Genomic DNA, 21,221 nt, shown 5'->3' on the forward strand with positions numbered 1-21,221 from the left:
GGCACACTACAAGTCTAAATTCTATTGATTTGGACAATGAAAAAAGTAAAAACTTTGACTGTACTATATAGTATGACCCAGCTTACTCGGTAACATCGTAATAAATGGGTAGTTGTTTTCATGGGAATTTTAGCATCGCTTTCATCATGATCAAGAGGCAAAACAATCGAGCAAAGAATAAGCATATCACTGGACAGCTATTGAGTGATGAGAGAGAAATATGTGAAGCTCTCCTCCTCCTCATGGCATAGTGGCTTGGACATTACAGCAGGGATTAACTATTTGTCCTACAATGTGTTTGTTAAGTTAAACAGGTGGGTAGCCCAGGTTTGGTTAGACAGCAACACTCTTGCCAGGAATACTAAAATTGATTATTCTTAATTAGAATTGTTGTTTCCATTAACTAGTAAGTTGATCCGTGTGGTTTGGACTTTTAAGTGACACATGTTGTTTTCATGTTTACTGTCGACTGGATTAATACATTTCCAATCAAGGGTGAATTCTTTTGGAGATGTAGAGATGACCAAATAAGCCTCAATGCCAATTCATGAGAAAATCAAATTATGAACATTCGTTCATGAACAGGGTTTGATTTTGCCTGTGTTAATACTTTGAAGAAATTATGTAGAAAAATATACTATATCAACTTATTGCATCTGTGTTTATAGAATAACACTGTAGGTACGTTCTATATTACCCGTGAGATGAAGGGGACATGTATTGTGCAGCACCTGGTGACAACCACTAGTTTTAAAAACTCCCCATTGGCATAGCAACTTTTCTGAAGCTTCCCTGTTCATATGGCAATGCTGGAAAAACACAGGTGCCTAATTGAGCAGAATTTCCAAAAAGCCATTTGCTTTAATAGCTTCTGTAGCTGACAAGTTAGTGAATTCAGTCACTGACAGAGTTCACACACTCAAAAGTACTCAAAACGTCTTATTAAACTCATCCCCGAGATTAGATCAATTTGTGAACTAAACTACACGGCTAAACAGTTGATCAGGCAACACTTTGGAATCAAAGGAGTGGGTCAGTCGGTGCTGTACCTGTCACTCCTTAGTAGATTTCATTACAATCCACAAAGATAGGCATAAAATCTTTGCTATTTTTAGTTTTCTACTACTAAAATGGCAGTTGAATGACTAACAGTCAACATTAGTGACATCAGTATCAGTACCTATATTATTAGAAGATAGCAAAACTTAATGCCAGATAAAGTGTAAATAACTGAGGTAATGAAAGTATGTTTAAATGTGACTGATAATTACTACTAGCCCAACAAAAGCATGTGATGTTGGCAGACCTTGAAACCTATAATTATATTTCCAAGACTAGGCAGCATCTTCAACAATTCAGCATCAATAAACTTGCAAAATATAATGTTTATGACCCATAGCTTGGCAACTTTTTATCATGCAAAAACCCTCAGACCCTCAACCTTTTATTCAAAGTGAGGATTTTTTTTAACTGTTTAATATCTTTCAATAAAATTACTTGAACACTAACAATGGCACACCCATTTAACTTCTGCTCAGTCAAGTGCAAATATATAAAATGCAAAATAATGTAAATACATTGATAGTTTCACTTTATTAAATATATCTGTCAAGTAACTTATTACAGTGTGAGCAAAAATAATGTTTCACTGTACAAAACACTTGTTTAGTTTTATGGAAAAAAAGAGAAATAATCATACATTATGCTCAGGTATACTGAATACCGATCAATGACAGAACATCATAAACAAAACCATGAGGTCAACATTTCAATGAAAAACTTAAAGCAAAACCTTATTTTTATAATCTAAAAATATCAAACCATTTTCCAAGCATCAAAGAACACATATGGAAAAAGATATATGAAACCATCAATTATGTAATTACAGGATATATGAATAAGACTACAGTATAATAACCATGATAAATGACATTATCTAGCTACAGCAACATTATTTGTCTGCTGCAGGAAAAATCCATAGTATAATAAAATACTTAATGAAAAACACACACTTCCAAAATATGTTGATTAATATATAGAGTAACAAAAAAGAAAAATAAGTATACTAAATGTGGGGAAATCTTAGAATGCAAACCAAGTCCCAGCTGTGCTATCTTAAAAGCACATAAAAAGAAATAATAAAAAAAAAAAATATTTGAGTGACAACAGTTCATAGAAATAATTGTATTATTTCAACTATAATGCAGAAACTGCAATTTGAATAACAAAATATTTCCAGTTACAATGTAGAAAAACAGAGCTGAAAATCCAGAGTGCCATAAAGAAACTCTTAAAAACTTTTAAAGACAACTACACCAGACGGCTAAGCATTCAAAATGCATTGCACAGTTTCTCAAATGACATTAAAGCCTGAATATTCCATAGGATGAACAAACATCTTGACTAACACTTCAGCTGTCAGTGCCCTCGCTTGGAAGGTTTCGATATAATGCAACTATTCATGAGGAAAATGTAATATCAAACAACGTTTTGCTAGAATATACTATCATTGTAAACAAAGAAAAAAAAAAAGATAATTATTTGGTTTAACCACTGTAACAGGTTATTAGCTCTGTATTTTCCTTTAAATTATCTACAAAACACCCACTGGAATAGATTGCTCATAATAATTTTTTAACTCCTGCAAGTATCTTGTTTTTGTCACTCAAATCATCCACACAGGCTGGCCTCAGTACCGACCATAACCATCACTGCTGGAGTTATGGTTCATGCTGGAGAACGATGTATAGTTTCCTCCACTGAACGAAGGAGTGGAGAAGCTATAAAATGAGGACTGGCCAGTGGGATGGCCGGAGTAGCCTGCACCACCGCTTCCACCACCATAACCTCCACCACTGCCGATGGGGTTATAGCGATTGGCAGTTCGGTCTGGGGCCATCTTGCCGCCCTGGTGGTACTGACGATTCTGCTGTAAATCAAGAGGAGTAAGATAGTATAACATTGCAAACTATAAAAATTCATGTTAGTACAGAAAGTCACTAATAAAAAATTGTGCAATACAAACATTAACAATGACTTAACAACACATCAAGCAGTGGTTTTAGTAAAATATAGCCTCTATCATATAAACAAATAGAGCTGAAAAACAACACAAAAAATTGTTTTCTTGCATGCATTAGCAAGAGAAAAGTAATTACTGGAAAAACATATTTGTTTTACTATGCAAACTTCTTATGGTTATCCTTTGTATTTACTCATGAAGCAAGCCTTTTCTAAGAATTTATCAATAAAATTTTAGAAAATACAATAATTATAACTATGCATTATTGTTTCAGTTAACATGCCATCAAAAGAATTGGTCACAAAATAAGCAAAGCAACTTAAAATTTTCACTCCAAAATAAGAGATGCAGGTAGAAAAAGTTACTTAAGCCCTTAGAGAGGGAATCTTCTACTTATCCCTATAAAGCATGTCTACAGCAGCAATAAGACACATTTGAACAACATGATTCCCATGAAGAGTCCTCTAAGAGTTTATAGTATCTGACAAGATGAATTTAGAGGATGATGTATATGAAGTAATACAACAACCATGTCCAAAATGTAAAGTTGAGAAATGTTACAAATTTGTCAATATACATGTGTGCATCAAAGATCCTTCATGAAATCAAAGTATATTCTTTGTAAGAGAAAGAAAACAAATAAGCAAAAATAAATACTGGACACTTGGCATTAACTTTCACAAAATCACTAATAGTACACTTGCTAAGGTTATATGGGAACATGGTAAAAAAAAAAAAAACTAACTTTGCTAATTCCTCAACAATAATCAAAACTACAAATTCCATGATCCCAAATGTCATTCTATCCTGTCCAAGAAGTTTGCTTGGCTGGCTGCATGATAATATGCCTGAAAGCCTTCCTAAGATCATGAATTATTCAGCCAATCAAAGCAAAGTGAAAAGCACAATAATAAGACTATATGAGTTGAAAACATTTGGCAGCATCACGTCACTGCTTGCTGTCCTAACATTTCAATTTGTTTGGTGAAAGCCTGGATGAGAGGTACTAATCACTAAACTGAGATTGAGTGTCAGGTCCTCCATAAAGCTTTGCAAATAAATAAATAAATGGAATCCTAGAGCAAACTAGCTGCCAATTAAAGGACCTTTGGCTTGTGGAAGTATAATATGTAAAGTACACAATAACAATAATCATATAAGACACTTAAGAAAATTAAAAGTAATATAAAATATTCACCAACGTTTCACCAAACCCAAGACATTAATGCCATCACCAGACATACTATAACTTGCAACACTAAAACACCTGTTCAACACAATTGCCTGTGACATCAATCACAATATATATACTATAGTACATTGTCAAGACTTTATACAAAGAATTAACATTGCTTGAAAAGACAACACACTTTTAAATTTCCTCTTTAATATATGGTAACTATTTCTCATTTCTTTATTTCATCATCTTGTTCCATGCACAGAGGAATGTTAGTGTCTAAGAACTGTAAGCAATCATTGATCACTTTAAGTCAATCTGACAAAAAAAAAAAAAAATCTTATGACTGACTACAAGAAACTAAATTTATGTAAAGCTTATATTATTGTCTAATGACATGATGATTAAATATAACTACTCACCAACCTGACATATATCATAACATAATCCACACCTCAAATCAAGACTGTCATTTCAAATAAGAAACATAAAAGAAGCAACAAATAGATCTCAAGAAACCTTAAGATGCTATTATCTATAAAATGTTGAACTTAGCCACAGAAGAATATCAAAATTGCATGTTAATTCTGACAACTGGGAGACAATCCAAAACAATATTGGTTGTTTGCTATCACTACCCCATTAAGGGAAACCCTATAGTCTCAAAGAAGTAAAATAATAAGACTTCCACAAAGAACTTCAGAATCACAGAGATGATTATAACAACCTTTACACCATCTTTAAGGAAATGATAAACAGAAATAAACTCCAGAAAATAGACTTTAGTCTTAATAGAAAGAGGCATCTAAGGAAGCACATCCAATAAAATAAACTTTCATAACCAATTTCTATATGCTTCTATCATTAGTTTAGAGAAATGGCTCATGATTACAAATAGCAAATTTTATTGATTCTTGTGTGCCATCAATACTACATTGGAACATTCTGTTGCAACTCTTAAGTGGGACTGAAAGCTTTGTTATTAACTATACATTGAATTATCTATTCTGCACTAGACTCCATGTACCATTCCAAATAAAGTCCAGATACCACATGCAAATACCACATGAAGAAATATTTGATAAATAAAACAAAATGCAAAAACTAAATGAATAAATAAAACAAACTATAAGAATGAAGTAGAAAATGAAGACTAGAAAATACTTAAAAATTATTTCACAAATTTTTGTCATTCAAAACTATAATACATGTATAAAAAGCATTTTCCTACAAAATCACCAATCACCATACAGGAAGTTGATATATGTATATTATAGCATACTATATACTACAGAAGAAAAAAGTACATGATAGGATAACAGAAAGGCAAGAGGAAGATGATCAAGAATAGCTGAATAGCTGCAATGTCTTGCTAAAAGCTATGAAATGCTAGTGATTGTAGTGATGGTGGTGGTTATGATGGGAGGGAAGGAGGGGAGAAAGTGAGTGAGAGTGTGAGTGAGCGAGACAGCAAACACATTTGGATGGCCATATGAATAATGTAACAAAATATATAAATACACCATAAATAAATGGTTTGGCCTAAAGGTGCAAACATAACAAATAAAGTTCAGTACTAATGATCCTCAAAAACAAACATAATGGATGCAAAGTTCACCTATTAGTACAAAGGGCAAACTATAAAAAAAACTTAGGCCGCTTTCACACTAAGGTGGTACATCACACATAGCATGGCACATAGCATGCCACTTGAAACAAACATTAAGGAATCTATGAAACTTTTCTCACCGAGGTGGCGTGACTCGTTGCATGAGCCACTTATGACCTGTATGCCACTCCAACATTGAACATATCCATTTCTTTTTTAGTGTGTGACTTGCCACCCCAGACAGATGCCAAATTTTAATGGCATTTTCATTTCCAAACTTCTTATCAGACGATGTAGTATTACATCTTTTTTATTCTAATAACAAATTATACAATAAAATGAAAACTTTTGGATGTATGGCACATGTCGACTAGTTTTCAAGAGACTAGACAGATTTGCACAAGGACATGTGACAGCACTATCTGATGAGAGGGACATGTAGCCTTGTAGGAGTTTTTTTTTTTTGTCATTGTCTTTTGTGCTTGCTCTTGTGTACAACAGCAAATATGCCTCTTCCACACAACAAACTGTTTAACATAAAATTTGTAGAAGCAGTGGAGAAATACAAATGTTTGTAAGGCACATCACCTCAGTATATCTCAAAGGATGAATAAGACAAGGCATTGAACTCCATAGCATTATCTTTAAGATACGGATGTATCCAGTATTGCTTCCTTTTTCTTCTTCTGCAGTCAATTATAGCACAAATCAAAGCAACAATAACCTCCTCATCCGATGAATGCCGTCTTGTGTACTATGAAGTGGACTGCCACCCTGAAATGCACGGTGATGTGCTTGCTACCTTGGTCTGAAATCACCATGCCAGTTGTCATTTGCCATTCACCACCTGGTAGTTGCCACATGCAACACACCACCTTGGTGTGAAAGCAGCCTTACTCAACACAAGTGCACCCCCACCTGCATGCCTTTATATGATACCAACTTCCAACAATTCAACTCAGCATTTTTACTAAATGTAATGTAACCTCAGTATGATGGAATATAAAGCAGGAATAGTGTTTGATGAGCACAAAAATCTGCCATGCATGGCAGACATGAATCAACAGTAAATACACAAGCAGGAACATAATAAGCAAAATTACATATTAATGTTAACATTACAAAACAACCCTTTAATGTCCTTTTATCTTATGTCATATTCTGTACTTAAATGCTATCTATTCACATTAATTTTTTATTTTCTCACCTTCCAATATTCTTTTAAAAACAGACTCTTATCTTTATCAAATGTTCATGTCAGTTTCCTATAAATCAATTAAAAAAAAATTAGTTTTAATGCACCAGGGCATGTTGATGTAACATATTGGCTGATAATTTTGTTAATGTATTTTGTAAAAAGTAATGAAACAGGGATTAAATGAATCAAAGAATACACTGTTGATAATCATAACACAAAGAAAAGAAAAGCAAGTAAAATATAGAAACAATAAAAACACATGCTCACATTTCATTAGCTCTAATGGTATGCAATGTCCTCTCCCTCAGCCCCATCACATGGACAATCACCAAGGTCTCTTCTCCCCTAGCACACACATCTAACACATCCAACTTCTTTTCAACGGTCACAGTCTTCCTTAATCCACATTTTAAGAAAATTAAGCCAACAGTAGTTCCAAATTCTACTCAAACCTTTAAAAATTATTAATACATCACTAAGTTCCGTAAACAATAAAAACACGTGCTCTCATTTCATTAGCTCTAATGGTATGTAACGTGCTCTCCCTCAGCCCCATCACATGGACAATCACCGAGATCTTTTCTACCCTAGCACATACATCTAACACTTCTAACTTCTTTTCAATGGTCACAGTCTTCCTTGATTTCATGGAACCACTTTCCTGTGAGGAGGATGAAGAACACTTGGATGCCATAGTATAGGATACTAGGTGAAAATGCAGAGAAACAATCCACTCAGTGCAGGTAAGCTCCAGACTGATGAGTCGTCTCTAGCCTTACCAACAAGTAAGGATTGTTTTGTGAGGCACAAAGTGAAATCTTGCATGGAACACAAAGCAGATGAGAAGGCATTTGTGATCAGCAGCAACTGCTTCTTCTTCAAGTTCTTGTGAGCCTCTTTACCTTATGTGTTGCTTTCACCACAATATTTGTGTTTCTGCCCCTTTATTGCCTGCTAATATATAATGCATACCATACTTTTGTATTCACACACAATCATGCCATGAGGATCACCTTGACTCTGTGGCACCAAGTGATAGTTCAGAGACTTTCTCATGACTGTGGGAAGGATCAGCGTCTCTGAATTATCACTCAGTGCCACGGAGTCAAGGTGATCCTCATGGCATGATCATATATGAATACAAAGATATGATATCCATTATAGCAGGCAATAGAGGAGCGGAAACACAAACACTGTGATGAAAGCAACACACAACCTAAGAGGCTCACAAGAAGAAGAAGAAGAAGAAGAAGAAGAAGAAGAAGAAGAAGGTGGTGGCCATTGCCGATTGGCTGCAGACAAATGCCTCGATCCTCATCTGCTTTGTTTTCCTTGTTCCATGCAAGATTTCACTTTGTGCATCACAAAAATCATTCTTTCTTGGTGGTAAGGCTTTTAAAAAGTTAACAGAAATGTTGTTTTGTGAACATAAATGTATATACGAAACAGTAACACCTCGGGATGTGGTTTTATTGACAACCTGCTAACAACCTCATTACCATGGCAACAGTGTCTCTCTATTACTTCATGGATACCATTTCACAGCCAGAAGTTGCTCCACTCAAGTTTCTTAGATCACAGCTCGGTGATCTAAGAGCAACGTGAGTGCACGTGACATCATGTCAAGCTAACCCCACATTAAATTGAAATTGCATTAATCAAACTTGCATTAATCAAGAGTTGACAGTAACTAAATCTGGGCAGATGCAGAAGCATACAGCAGTGATAAATACAATCTGTTGGATATGGTATACATTTCTTGCAGCCAATGTGTTGGCAGTGAGAATTAGTCTGAAAAATGGGAAAAGCATTAAACATCCAGCAAGATTCATGGAGTGGTGCCTGAAGAAATCCACACCAAAGAATGAGATGACTGCTTGAAAGAGAATATTGATCTTGTCCACCCTCTTGTGTCAGAAGATATATAACTTAAGCTATTCATTAAACAATTTTTCACCACATTCATTAATGTCAGGGTAAATACAATTACCATCATAAGGTTATATGCATTCCTTGCAAGTAGAAGACTTACATCACCACACTGGTCAACAGCATCTTAACATGGGGTCCACAGTATGAAGGGACTGTGTTCATATTCCTGTTTGAATTGGGGTCCTCTTGGCTGTGAGCAAAGCACACAATTCTTACACCATCAAGCTGCTAACCTGTATCACTAGAACAATACTGGGTAACCTAAATTCACAAGTTTCTGTTTCACTTCCCATCCACTTCTTGGTTACCAAGAAAATACTAAAGTGTTTCTAGATTGACTCCCTCAAATAAGGAAACTGTGGCAAATAATTTACTGATAAAAGTAAATAACTTGTTTGTGCAAATATTTTGGAGAGAGAGAGAGAGAGAGAGAGAGAGAGAGAGAGAGAGAGAGAGAGAGAGAGAGAGAGAGAGAGAGAGAGAGAGAGAGAGAGAGAGAGAGAATCAACAATTATAAGTGTATGGTACTCCAATATATGTCAAAATGAGCATAACAGAGATGAAGGCTGAATATGCATGAAGTATACATGTGATTTCACAGCAGCTACAAGAGAACTTTACACAAAACACACTAAATTTGGTAAACAACTTCCATTGACTGCAAGAAGTTACAAGTTTTATTATACTGTACTGCATTGTAATATATACATTATCAAATATTTGCAATAATATTTCCACTCAAAATAGCAAATAACAAAACAGTGAAAATTACAAATTACATTCCCAAATAAATATCACCAACAATATCAGTATCTTTAAAAGACAAAGCAAAGCTATGTATTTGAACAATAATCATCATCATACATCAAAGATTGTCAACCAAACACAAACATACAGGTAGTCATTGATTTATGAATGCGTTTAATTACAACACACCAGTCGTAACTTGATCTGGTCATATGTTGGCCCTCTTAAATAAGCGTTAAGTGTTGGATAATCACATTGTAATCAGCTTTAAGTCATATGGTATTCTAGAAGCATTTTCTTTATTCACTATTTCATTTTATTGGCTCATTACTGTTATCACATTTGTGATATCTTATCTCAATTTTCTGTTCATTAATGTTATAGTCATAGCTGTGGTCATAAAGTTGAAGTCATTAGTCGAATAGGTCATAAGTTAACGACTACCTGTACATGTAAACAGTAAGTTTACTAAGTATAATATCAAAAACGTATGAATCACATATTATTCATTTTATTATCACATCTGCCTATAAGCTTATAATAAATCTACACACACATTGTGAATTTCCTATAGCCTTGTTAGATAATGTTCAGATTACAGACTGGTTGGATGGGAGACCAAAATGGGAGGTAGGTTGTTTTAAGAGATATTATGCTGCAGAAAAGACAAAACACCTCCCTTCATCACCATTATTTTGATTAAACTATTCAGTGCCATGATGCATTTCATATTTATTCTGTTTACTATTTGGTGATTTCATATAGCTTCAGATACTTATAGTGAAGACTATCCATTAGTTTTCTAACCTTCATAAACCCTTCTAAATCTAAATAAAACTGCCTAATCATACCCAAAACTCATGGCAAAAAATGCATCCCAGTACTGAAAGGAGTTAAATACAAGAGCTTATATGCACATGGAATACAAAACAAAGCACAGTCACACCATGTTGTTAAAATGGTACATCCATACAAGATAATATGGCAGAATTCAGTTACACTTATAGTACCAAATTGGTCCAAGGTGATGATGGCCAGAAGACAAATCCATTTCAAACAGCCACTCACTACTGTATGTTCATCTTGTCACTTTTCTAACTTGGACTTCAACTTTTTAAAATACAACACAGCATTACATTTCATACTTCCTACTACATGAAGGAAAATTCCACAATGTTTTAGTATACAAAAGTAAGGCAATCCTAAATATGTACATATGAAGCACATGACTACCACACTGACATATTCAGACAATCTAGAGATACCTAAACATTGACAACCTCAGCTCAGCCTCAGCCCTACAAGTAAGACATTCATGAGCAGGGACAATTCTACTTTTCAATATGACCACCTTTGATTCTGATCAACAGTGCAAGAGTTTAAAAAAAAAAAAGGTTAACTGATGGAGAAGAGTTCCATTAGTCTTCTCACTGGCATGGCAAAACCCCCATTCACAAGTGGAGAAAGGCTACTTTCATCCAGGCCACTAATATTATAGTATTATGTGGGATACTGGCATCTTCCAGATAATTATTAGAAGCAAAAATTATGAAAAGGATAAACTATTATACAATGAAACCAACAAACATATAGGGATTCAAGTGCCAATACCCCAACATTTGTCAACCAAAGAACAAATGTTAATGAGAACACTGCTAAGAAGCTTGTTGAATAATAGTACTGGAAATGTGGTTGCACAGCATTATGATACAAGCTTAGTTCACACACTCTTAACCATCAATCTGTATATTAAGTATTGGCAGTCATGCACTCCACACATGCATTATGAGAATGCCTGGCTCCAGAGCTTCAGACAAGGAATGTGAACAAATTATACATATTCAGATGCTCTACATACAAACAAAGAAGCTTTAAATTTACCTGACTCAGTATATAACAGTAAAGACATTTAGTTGAAAAAGACTAAGAGATCCAGATTTTAACAATGTCTCCATAAAGTTGTTAATGTTTCTTATCATCACTATAGGAAAGAGGATGATATAGATTAAGGCAGCAATAAGGAACAGACCAACAGACGAGGTGTCTGAACAGGAAAACACACCAAGACAAAAGAGGAAAATCAAAATAACCCACATTCATTAAAGAAGAATTTAGTCAACAGTTAGAAAGCAAAGTGTCCAGTTTTACTACTGCACTGTCATCTCAAGAAACACTATCGGATGGAAAAATTATAAGACACTGAAAAAATGTACACACAATATGTACAATACTTACAAAGTTTGTCATTATTTCCTTATCTCAACTAAAGAACAGGAAATTACCAGAGTATGAATTGCAGAATGAACTTCACAGATTTACATACCTGTTCTGACTCAATGTTAATGGTAGGTTTCAGAACAATGATGTTATGTTACATCATACAGTGCCTGTAGCTTTGCAAGATGGTGAGGAAATTACACTTTACATTCTTAACCACTTATTTATAGGAAATGCAATTTTCAAGAGAACAAATTTCTAAAGTATATGATTCATATTAACAAAATTTATCAGGGCATCTTGCAAACTTTATTAAAGACAGAGTTGAGAAGAAATGAGGTACATGAAAATAGAGAAAAAGATTTCTTGATTTTCAGTATTGAATATGGAAGACTGATGAGCAGAATGAAACAAGTATTAGCTAAGGCTGTGTGTCCTTTGGGGGAAGAACCAATAGATGAACATTTAGTGATGGATTATTCAGATATAATGGGGGCCATTCAGCATCACACTGGCTCACCTGCTTGCGAGGAGGATGAGGGCGGGTGGCGCTGGCATCACCTTCCACTCCTCGGCTCAGTACCACCTGTGATGATACTGTAGGCAACGCACAGTGAGCCAGTGCTAAGCCAACACCTCCACTACAAAACACTTACACTTTCACACACACACACACACACACACACACACACACACACACACACACACACACACACACACAACACACACACACACACACACACAAACACACACACACACACACACACACACACACACACACACACACACACACACACCTACACTTTTATGTAAAGTTAAACAAAAACCAAAAACTAAAAAATACACAAAATACTGAAATTTTACAACCCATTATTCATTCTGGATTCCAATTAAAATTTTTTTTTAGATTGATTGCAAATTAAATTTAATTCAACTTTTCATCAAAATAATGTGTTTCATTAAGCAATACTCAATTCCTAAACATTTAGTATTTTCTTGTAAAACTTTTGGAGTGACTAAAATAGAGAAGTTGAAGGTTTACTGGAATGACTTTATACTGAAATTCAAAAGCAAGTATAGCATTATATATATATATATATATATATATATATATATATATATATATATATATATATATATATATATATATATATATATATATATACATACATATATATACACAATTTTCTAACTAGTTAAAAAGCTTCCAGAATATTTTCAATCAGCAAGCCAGCTTTGTTTAGAATACCATGGCTGTGCCTGCACTCTAGTACTAAAATGTGATACATAATACACAAGTGTGGCTTTATTACCTTTCTACTTTCAAGTATTTAGAGATTTGATGATTTGGAAAAATTTTCTTAATCATTTGAAAATGCAAAAGCTACCAGTGATGTCTAAATTTAGCTTAATTCTATATCCATTAATTTTTGGGCCTCAACATCATGGGGAAGACTCTCAATAAATCAATGATGCAAACCATATTATTGATAACTCAAATCAACAGAAATAATTATGTGTACCAAAGAGGGAAGTGTCTGTTTGCCCAACCCACGTACTAGAAGTGTTAAAGGTTTGTTCTGCCAAATAAACTATCACAATCTGCAATAATTTTCTTAAATAAGTCTATAAAATAAAAAGCTAAGTTGTAAATGGAATTTGTCATAAATTGTATTGTCATTATGACAATTTAATTATCACCAAAAAAAAAAAAAAAAAAAAAAAAAATGCATAATGCCTGCTAATAGTTCGTCTATGTACTAACAATGGCCAAAATCTATCTAAATATCAGGCTGATATATTTCTTAGAGGAAATAACCAAGAATAAAGGCACCTCACATATATCATTACAGAAATTAAAAGTCCCAAGCCCCTTATTTCACCCTTTTAAGCTAGCGCCTCCCAAAAAGCAGTCTGTACACCTGCAAATCAATACGCAACATCATCAAAAAGTAAATAAGGTAACATCTATTATAAGAGTGAGGTCACATGAGCAAAAGATATTTATGAAATTAACTGTGTGGTCACTAATCTATATTTCCTTAAGATTTAACAAGAAGAATTGCTTCTCTCTCTGTGCCCTGACACTGCATAACACTGCACCATCAAGGGAAGGAGAGTGTGTGTCTGGCAGATTTACTGTTGATCCACAACACAAATATTTGTAGTGTAAAAGAAGAATGTTTTATTACAAATATACATACATACATATATACACACTATATAATATATATATATATATATATATATATATATATATATATATATATATATATATATATATATATATATATATATATATATATATATATATATATATATATATATATATATATATATATATATATATATATATATATATATATATATATATATATATATATATATATATATATATATATATATATATATATATATATATATATATATATATATATATATATATATATATATATATATATATATATATATATATATATATATATATATATATATATATATATATATATATATATATATATATATATATATATATATATATATATATATATATATATATATATATATATATATATATATATATATATATATATATATATATATATATATATATATATATATATATATATATATATATATATATATATATATATATATATATATATATATATATATATATATATATATATATATATATATATATATATATATATATATATATATATATATATATATATATATATATATATATATATATATATATATATATATATATATATATATATATATATATATATATATATATATATATATATATATATATATATATATATATATATATATATATATATATATATATATATATATATATATATATATATATATATATATATATATATATATATATATATATATATATATATATATATATATATATATATATATATATATATATATATATATATATATATATATATATATATATATATATATATATATATATATATATATATATATATATATATATATATATATATATATATATATATATATATATATATATATATATATATATATATATATATATATATATATATATATATATATATATATATATATATATATATATATATATATATATATATATATATATATATATATATATATATATATATATATATATATATATATATATATATATATATATATATATATATATATATATATATATATTCCTATACTGTATTTTTTTTTTTTTTTTTTTTGAGGCCTTTTATTTGATTTTACCATACACTCCTTTAGCTACATCAGCTGCCTTTACTGTCTCTTTATGTTTTAGAAATGTACAGATTGTGGAGTTGGTCATTACCTTTAACAACAACAACCACTTGCACTGTCACGTTTCCCTTTCTTGGGAACCATAATGAGAGCTAATTTGAAGAAAATATGGTGCAAATGTCAAGAAAAACAAGGAGTGGTGTACACAGGAAAGGGCAAGCATGACTAATTTCTGTCTAACAGACTCGGGTTGTCTGCACAGATTTGTTTACGTTTGAGTCACTTACCAAGTTCTAATTGGAAAGCAATCTGGCCAAGGACAATGACTAAACAAAACAACCAGTGCCTCCCCCCTTTAATTTTCTTTTTGATGTGGCATATTACTGTTCTTCACTAAATATTTCATGACAGAATCTCCAATCAACAGTATCATGAATTATTAATACTTTGCATAATTAATAGCACATAAGGCTAATCAGTGACCTTTCAAACGACAAAATAAGTTGGCCAACTTTCCTAATCTATATAGTTGGGTTGACTTTTCACTTTCCATCATTTGTAACTTCACCATCCTCCCTGTCCTACCTCAGATAAACAGCAGAACAGCTTCTAATGACCTCCCAGCCCTATGCCCACCAATTACACATCATACATTCCACACAACACACACACCCATCCTTTCTTGATCCATTATTTCCAATTACCTTACTGTTATACCTCTATATCCTGCTGTTCTGCTTAGTCAACTCCATTATAACGTCAATACACATCTATCTCACACCCACACATACTCTCAAAGTTTCATTCACATTTAACCTTCACTTAAAGAATATTTGCACTGTAAATCTATCCAGCATTACCAGTATCCCCATGATTTGCATCCATGAACCATGCAGACCTTTACAGTCTATTCAGCAAAGTTGTTAAACCAACATTACCGCGTATATATATATATATATATATATATATATATATATATATATATATATATATATATATATATATATATATATATATATATATTGTATGCATAAATTTTGATCTTTTGCACAATTTCCTGCCACTGAATGGGTTATAGGTGGATGCAAGATGTTCTACCTATTTAAGACAAGTTAGCAAAGGCTCCTCAGACCTGTCAGTGTCTCTGGTCCAAAAGGCAACAAAATCGGAGCCACTCCAATGACAGTCAGGTTAAAAAGGAATCCTTGAGAAGCCTTGAGAATATTATTGTAATTGCAATCATGCGTTTAGGTCAGAGATCCCTGTCAAGGGAAATATATTTTTAAAATATGTATGGAGTATATGATCACACCTATGGTTGGTAAATGAGTACAGTCATGACTGTATCACTGGATGATACAAACACTGTTTCAAGCTTATAAGATAATCTTAGTAACTGGAAGGTAAGACCATTGATAATATATGAAGAGAGTATACAGTAAAGGTTTGTGTGATTATTTGTATGTAGCTACCTAAGCACTCTATCTGTCATCCATGTATGGGTAATGAATGAATGCAGTTTCCCTGTATAAATGGTGAGGTTAAAACAGTGAACCAGAATACCTTAGAAAATTGGGGCAATTATGGGAAGGTGTATGTTTGCAAAGTAAAGACTTGTGATTACAGCTATTTCTGAGAGAGCAAAAGAAAAATAAAAGAATAAATGAATAGATCATTCTACCAGAGTAAGTATTCAAGAAAAGTTTTGTTTCATATCTGACTTTGAAATTGCAAAAAAGTACAAGTCCTGAACCCTTTGCGAATAAATCTTTTGGTTAAATTTTGATGCCATAACTCAAATTCAAGGCTGCATGACTGCAAAACAAGATGTCCTTCAGCTATGGCTATAACTGACATGCCAAGCTCTCTCTACTACACACCATTAACTGGTGCTCTGTTTTTTATGCGGATGATTATGATTTCTTAGTTAAGACTTTGATTATGGTCGTGGTGAGATAGATTCTTGGTGGCAAGGGTGCACCATGGGTTGGTATGCAATTCGGTGAAGTCTTGAAACTACAACTATCTAGTTTTGTGTTAGCAAATGTGTAACTGAATGGTGTGAGATGATGTGCTGATACTGTGGCTGCACCACCATGAAAGTTGAGTGAATGAGTGACCTGTAGCCTATAAGTACATGAGAATCAACCAGTCTGCAGGTGCACAGCTAAATGGCAAGTTTGCAGCACTATTGTAATTGCATGGTGTAATGGCTGACTGACTACATCGTGAACTATTCTACTATAACATTATTCTCAAATAGTAAGTGTTGTACCTTTACCTCAGTACAGTATCATGTCCTCCTACCTCACTCTTGTCACACAAGAGGAGTTATGTTTGTGTATTCTCGTTTAGAACACTAATACAGTAGAAAAAAAAAAAAAAAAAAAAAAAAACGAATAGCTGTGTAACTCATACTGGAGAGCAACATGCTCTATTGTAAGACCTCTAGGAGGTAAGAGGCAGGATGGTGGAGTAAGACAGAACCTTTTCACACATTAATTTTCATGAAGTGTGCATGTGTACATGAAACACATTAGCTACTGGGCTTGCTTGTAAGAGATATCAGCCTGATATTTAAATAGAGAATATGATTATGTGAAACTTGTTGATTTAGAGTAAACAGTACGACACAGACACAAGATCTTCAGGTTAGCTTAATTTTGCAACTCTGAACTAAAACTGTATCTAAAATATGATTTTATAAAAAAAAAAAAAAAAAAGATGAAGCATGTACGTATTTGCAAATATTGTAAAAAATAATAGTAAATATAATAATAATAATAATAATAATAATAATAATAATTATAATAATGTTATAAACATGATAAAAAAATAACCATAATGATGATGATAATGATGATAATGATAATTATAATAATAACAATAATAATGAAAACTATATGATAAAAAACATCATCCAGTACATACATCTGTTCCCAGACATGAGAACATCACGCATCAGCTGATCCCACCTCATCAAAACCAACCCTACACACTTAGGCTAATTCACTAGTACTGCTTTCTTAACTGCTATTAAAACAAATGCCATACACCAAAAAATATAAGTCATCAATAATGGAAAAATGTGAGGTAGATGAAAAATAATGTAGCTACAACACATATAATATCCAATAAAACAAAATAAAGAGTAATTTGATATTAAAATTGAGAATAAATGTGAAAAATGATAATTGCAAAGCCCATGTTTTGGAGTAGTATGGAAAAATCTTGGGCATGTCAGTAATTTGAGATGTAAATTAAACTAAATAATAAGTAGTAGTAGTAGTAGTAGTAGTAGTAGTAGTAGTAGTAGTAGTAGTAATAATAATAATAATAATAATAATAATAATAATAATAATAATAATAATAATAATAATAATAATAATAATAATACAAAATAATCACCATACAAAATTTCCCATTGTACTGACGTTCCAAATTTTAAAATGTGAACACACGAGGAGCACCAATAAAAACGTGCACATGCCTCTCACACCGGTGAATGAACCAAAGGTGGGTCATTGGCCAGGCCTGGCTCAGCCCAGGTAGCTCAACAATACAAACAAACCTGTCCCTCAATAACATTGCCATCAGCATATTACATGACTACGTCTCTGCTTCTGCACGCAATACTTTCTTGCAACTTGACCCCAGTGTGTAATAAACCTTCGTACACTATGATAAAAAGTGATCAACATGAAAAATGTATAATCTTAATATTAATACATTGATGTCATAAGTATTATTGACAAAACATTCATATAAAAACAAGTGTTTGATATACACACAGATAGACCATCATAAACATAATAATCATAATCATAATATTGGCCAAAAGTAAAAATAAATATATCAATAACAATGTAACCGGAGTAGTGAGGAAATATGGTATTCATAATTATGACGATGATTAAATAATAACAATAATAATGATAATAATGATAATAATAATAATAATAATAATAAAACCATAATAATAATAATAATAATAATAATAATAATAATAATAATAAAGATGAACCAATAATGCACATCATGTTTATCTTACTATATTTCGATTAATGATAAAGAGGAGGAGGAGGAGGAGGAGGAGGAGGAAAAAGGTCAAGATGGTGATGATCATAAGCATGAAAATGATAATAATAATGATGATGATGATGATGATGATGATGATGATAATAATAATAATAATAATAATAATAATAATAATAATAATAATAAAAATAATAATAACAGTAATAACAATAACAATTAACTATTTTGTGAATGACTAATGCAGCATAAACTACATCCCAATCCAATCCAGAAAACCTTGCACACTGGCATAGCATAAGGTAGAGACACCTGCACCCAACTACCAGCAGCAGTCACTGTTCCACCAAATTCATGCTGCAGAAGCAAAGAGCCACCTTGTCATCCCACTTAATTTTTCATTGTGTAGCAAAACCTCTTCAGAATATGATAAATTAAATCACTTTTCATATCTATATCCGTTATTCTAGGCTGGAGTTTAACTTCCATCTAATAATTGTTAGACATCTATCCCGAACTTTTGTTATTTCTTTTGCCATTGTGACAACTGTCCCTTACTTTTCATCCATAATGGCAACATTGTCACACTTATAACGAGTGTTTCTGAGTTCAAGCTTACTGGTTTCTTCTACAATGTGTGCAAGTGCATGGGGTTTGAATTATATGCCATGCAATACAGTAACATTACCAGTGGCAAGGATGCAAACAACTTGACTGGAATTGTTTCCAAAAATGCATATAACTACGCACAAGTTTACTCCTCTATTTAAAATCACTGATTCACCCAACCCCCACAAAATAAGGTCTGTCATCTTTGCACAAGTTCACTACTCATCACAGCCTAATGCTGGCCACTATCTTACATTCCCATCACTACCATATTACATATTGCAATACCATTCCTATGACATGACCATTACATATGATATGAACATAAGTCTGCAAGCAATCACTAAGTTTGTTAAATTCATCCCAGAACTAAAAACCACCCTCCAAGACCACAAAATCATGAGTTGCCCACCACCATATGGTGAACCACCATTCTCCCTTCTTATGATGTTCTTTGACATTTCCCAAAACTCCTCATGGACTCAAACAGTGCTGTTCCACATACTTCAAAACTTATTTAATGCATCTGAGACTTCAGATAATCCATGAAGTCTAACACCCTTTACAATCCACAGAAAAACAACATAGATGCTTTGAATAAAAATTTTTATTTGAAGAGAAGCTATACCAGAAATCAGGGGATAATATAGCTCTAAGTGTTCCCCTTAAGATTGATTGAATGTATTAAAGTTCTTCTCTAAAAACATCAACGAGAAATTCCACACATTTTCAGCAAAAATAGCTTCCATAAAGTTCTGTGTCATTCTTACTATTTTCGTGTGTGTGTGTGAGAGAGAGAGAGAGAGAGAGAGAGAGAGAGAGAGAGAGAGAGAGAGAGAGAGAGAGAGAGAGAGAGAGAGAGAGAGAGAGAGAGAGAGAGAGAGAGAGAGAGAGAGAGAGAGAGAGAGAGAGAGAGAGAGAGAGAGAGAGAGAGAGAGAGAGAGAGAGAGAGAGAGAGAGAGAGAGAGAGAGAGAGAGAGAGAGAGAGAGAGAGAGAGAGAGAGAGAGAGACTCAAAGGTGTGATTTTGAGTCTAAGCCCATGTCTGCATGTTTTGTCTCAGATGCTCACACTTGACAGAAGTCAGCCTGGTACATAGATGGCTATTCTATTATAACTATTTCCTTAATCTCCCTCCATCTAGCAAACTCTTTTCAGATCTTGTTAAGTCATACCCAAAAACAATACATATCTAATATAATGTGGTGATTCATTCTTTTTCCCAACCCCATGTCCTTAAAATTTTCATTAAAATTCCTTCCCACTTGCCACTGGCCCTTAAACTGCATTGCCTGGTTGTAAAATACAAATTGGAATTTTTACTCAATGTCCACCACTGACACAATAAACAAGTACATAGTGGGACTGCATCCCTTTGGCCATGATAAATATTTAGC

At 32.5% G+C, this 21,221-nt stretch overlaps 1 protein-coding gene across 6 annotated transcripts in view; it reads right to left on the reverse strand.

Annotated features, from left to right (window-relative positions):
- Positions 1–1,578: 1,578 nt before the first annotated feature.
- Positions 1,579–21,221, reverse strand: part of LOC123500178 (sex-lethal homolog) — a 45,167-nt gene continuing 25,524 nt past the window's right edge. For 5 of the 6 annotated variants that reach the window (XM_045248906.1, XM_045248902.1, XM_045248903.1 and 2 more), the window contains exon 7: positions 1,579–2,929. In XM_045248906.1, the coding sequence (XP_045104841.1) occupies positions 2,690–2,929 (240 nt within the window). In that variant the 3' untranslated portion in view covers positions 1,579–2,689. Of the gene's footprint in view, positions 2,930–12,422; positions 12,500–21,221 lie in introns of all 6 variants that reach the window. The other variant, XR_006673203.1, reaches the window with a different exon arrangement.

The sequence above is a fragment of the Portunus trituberculatus genome, chromosome 50, assembly GCF_017591435.1.
Source record: "Portunus trituberculatus isolate SZX2019 chromosome 50, ASM1759143v1, whole genome shotgun sequence".
NCBI classification, from domain to species: Eukaryota; Metazoa; Arthropoda; class Malacostraca; order Decapoda; family Portunidae; genus Portunus; species Portunus trituberculatus.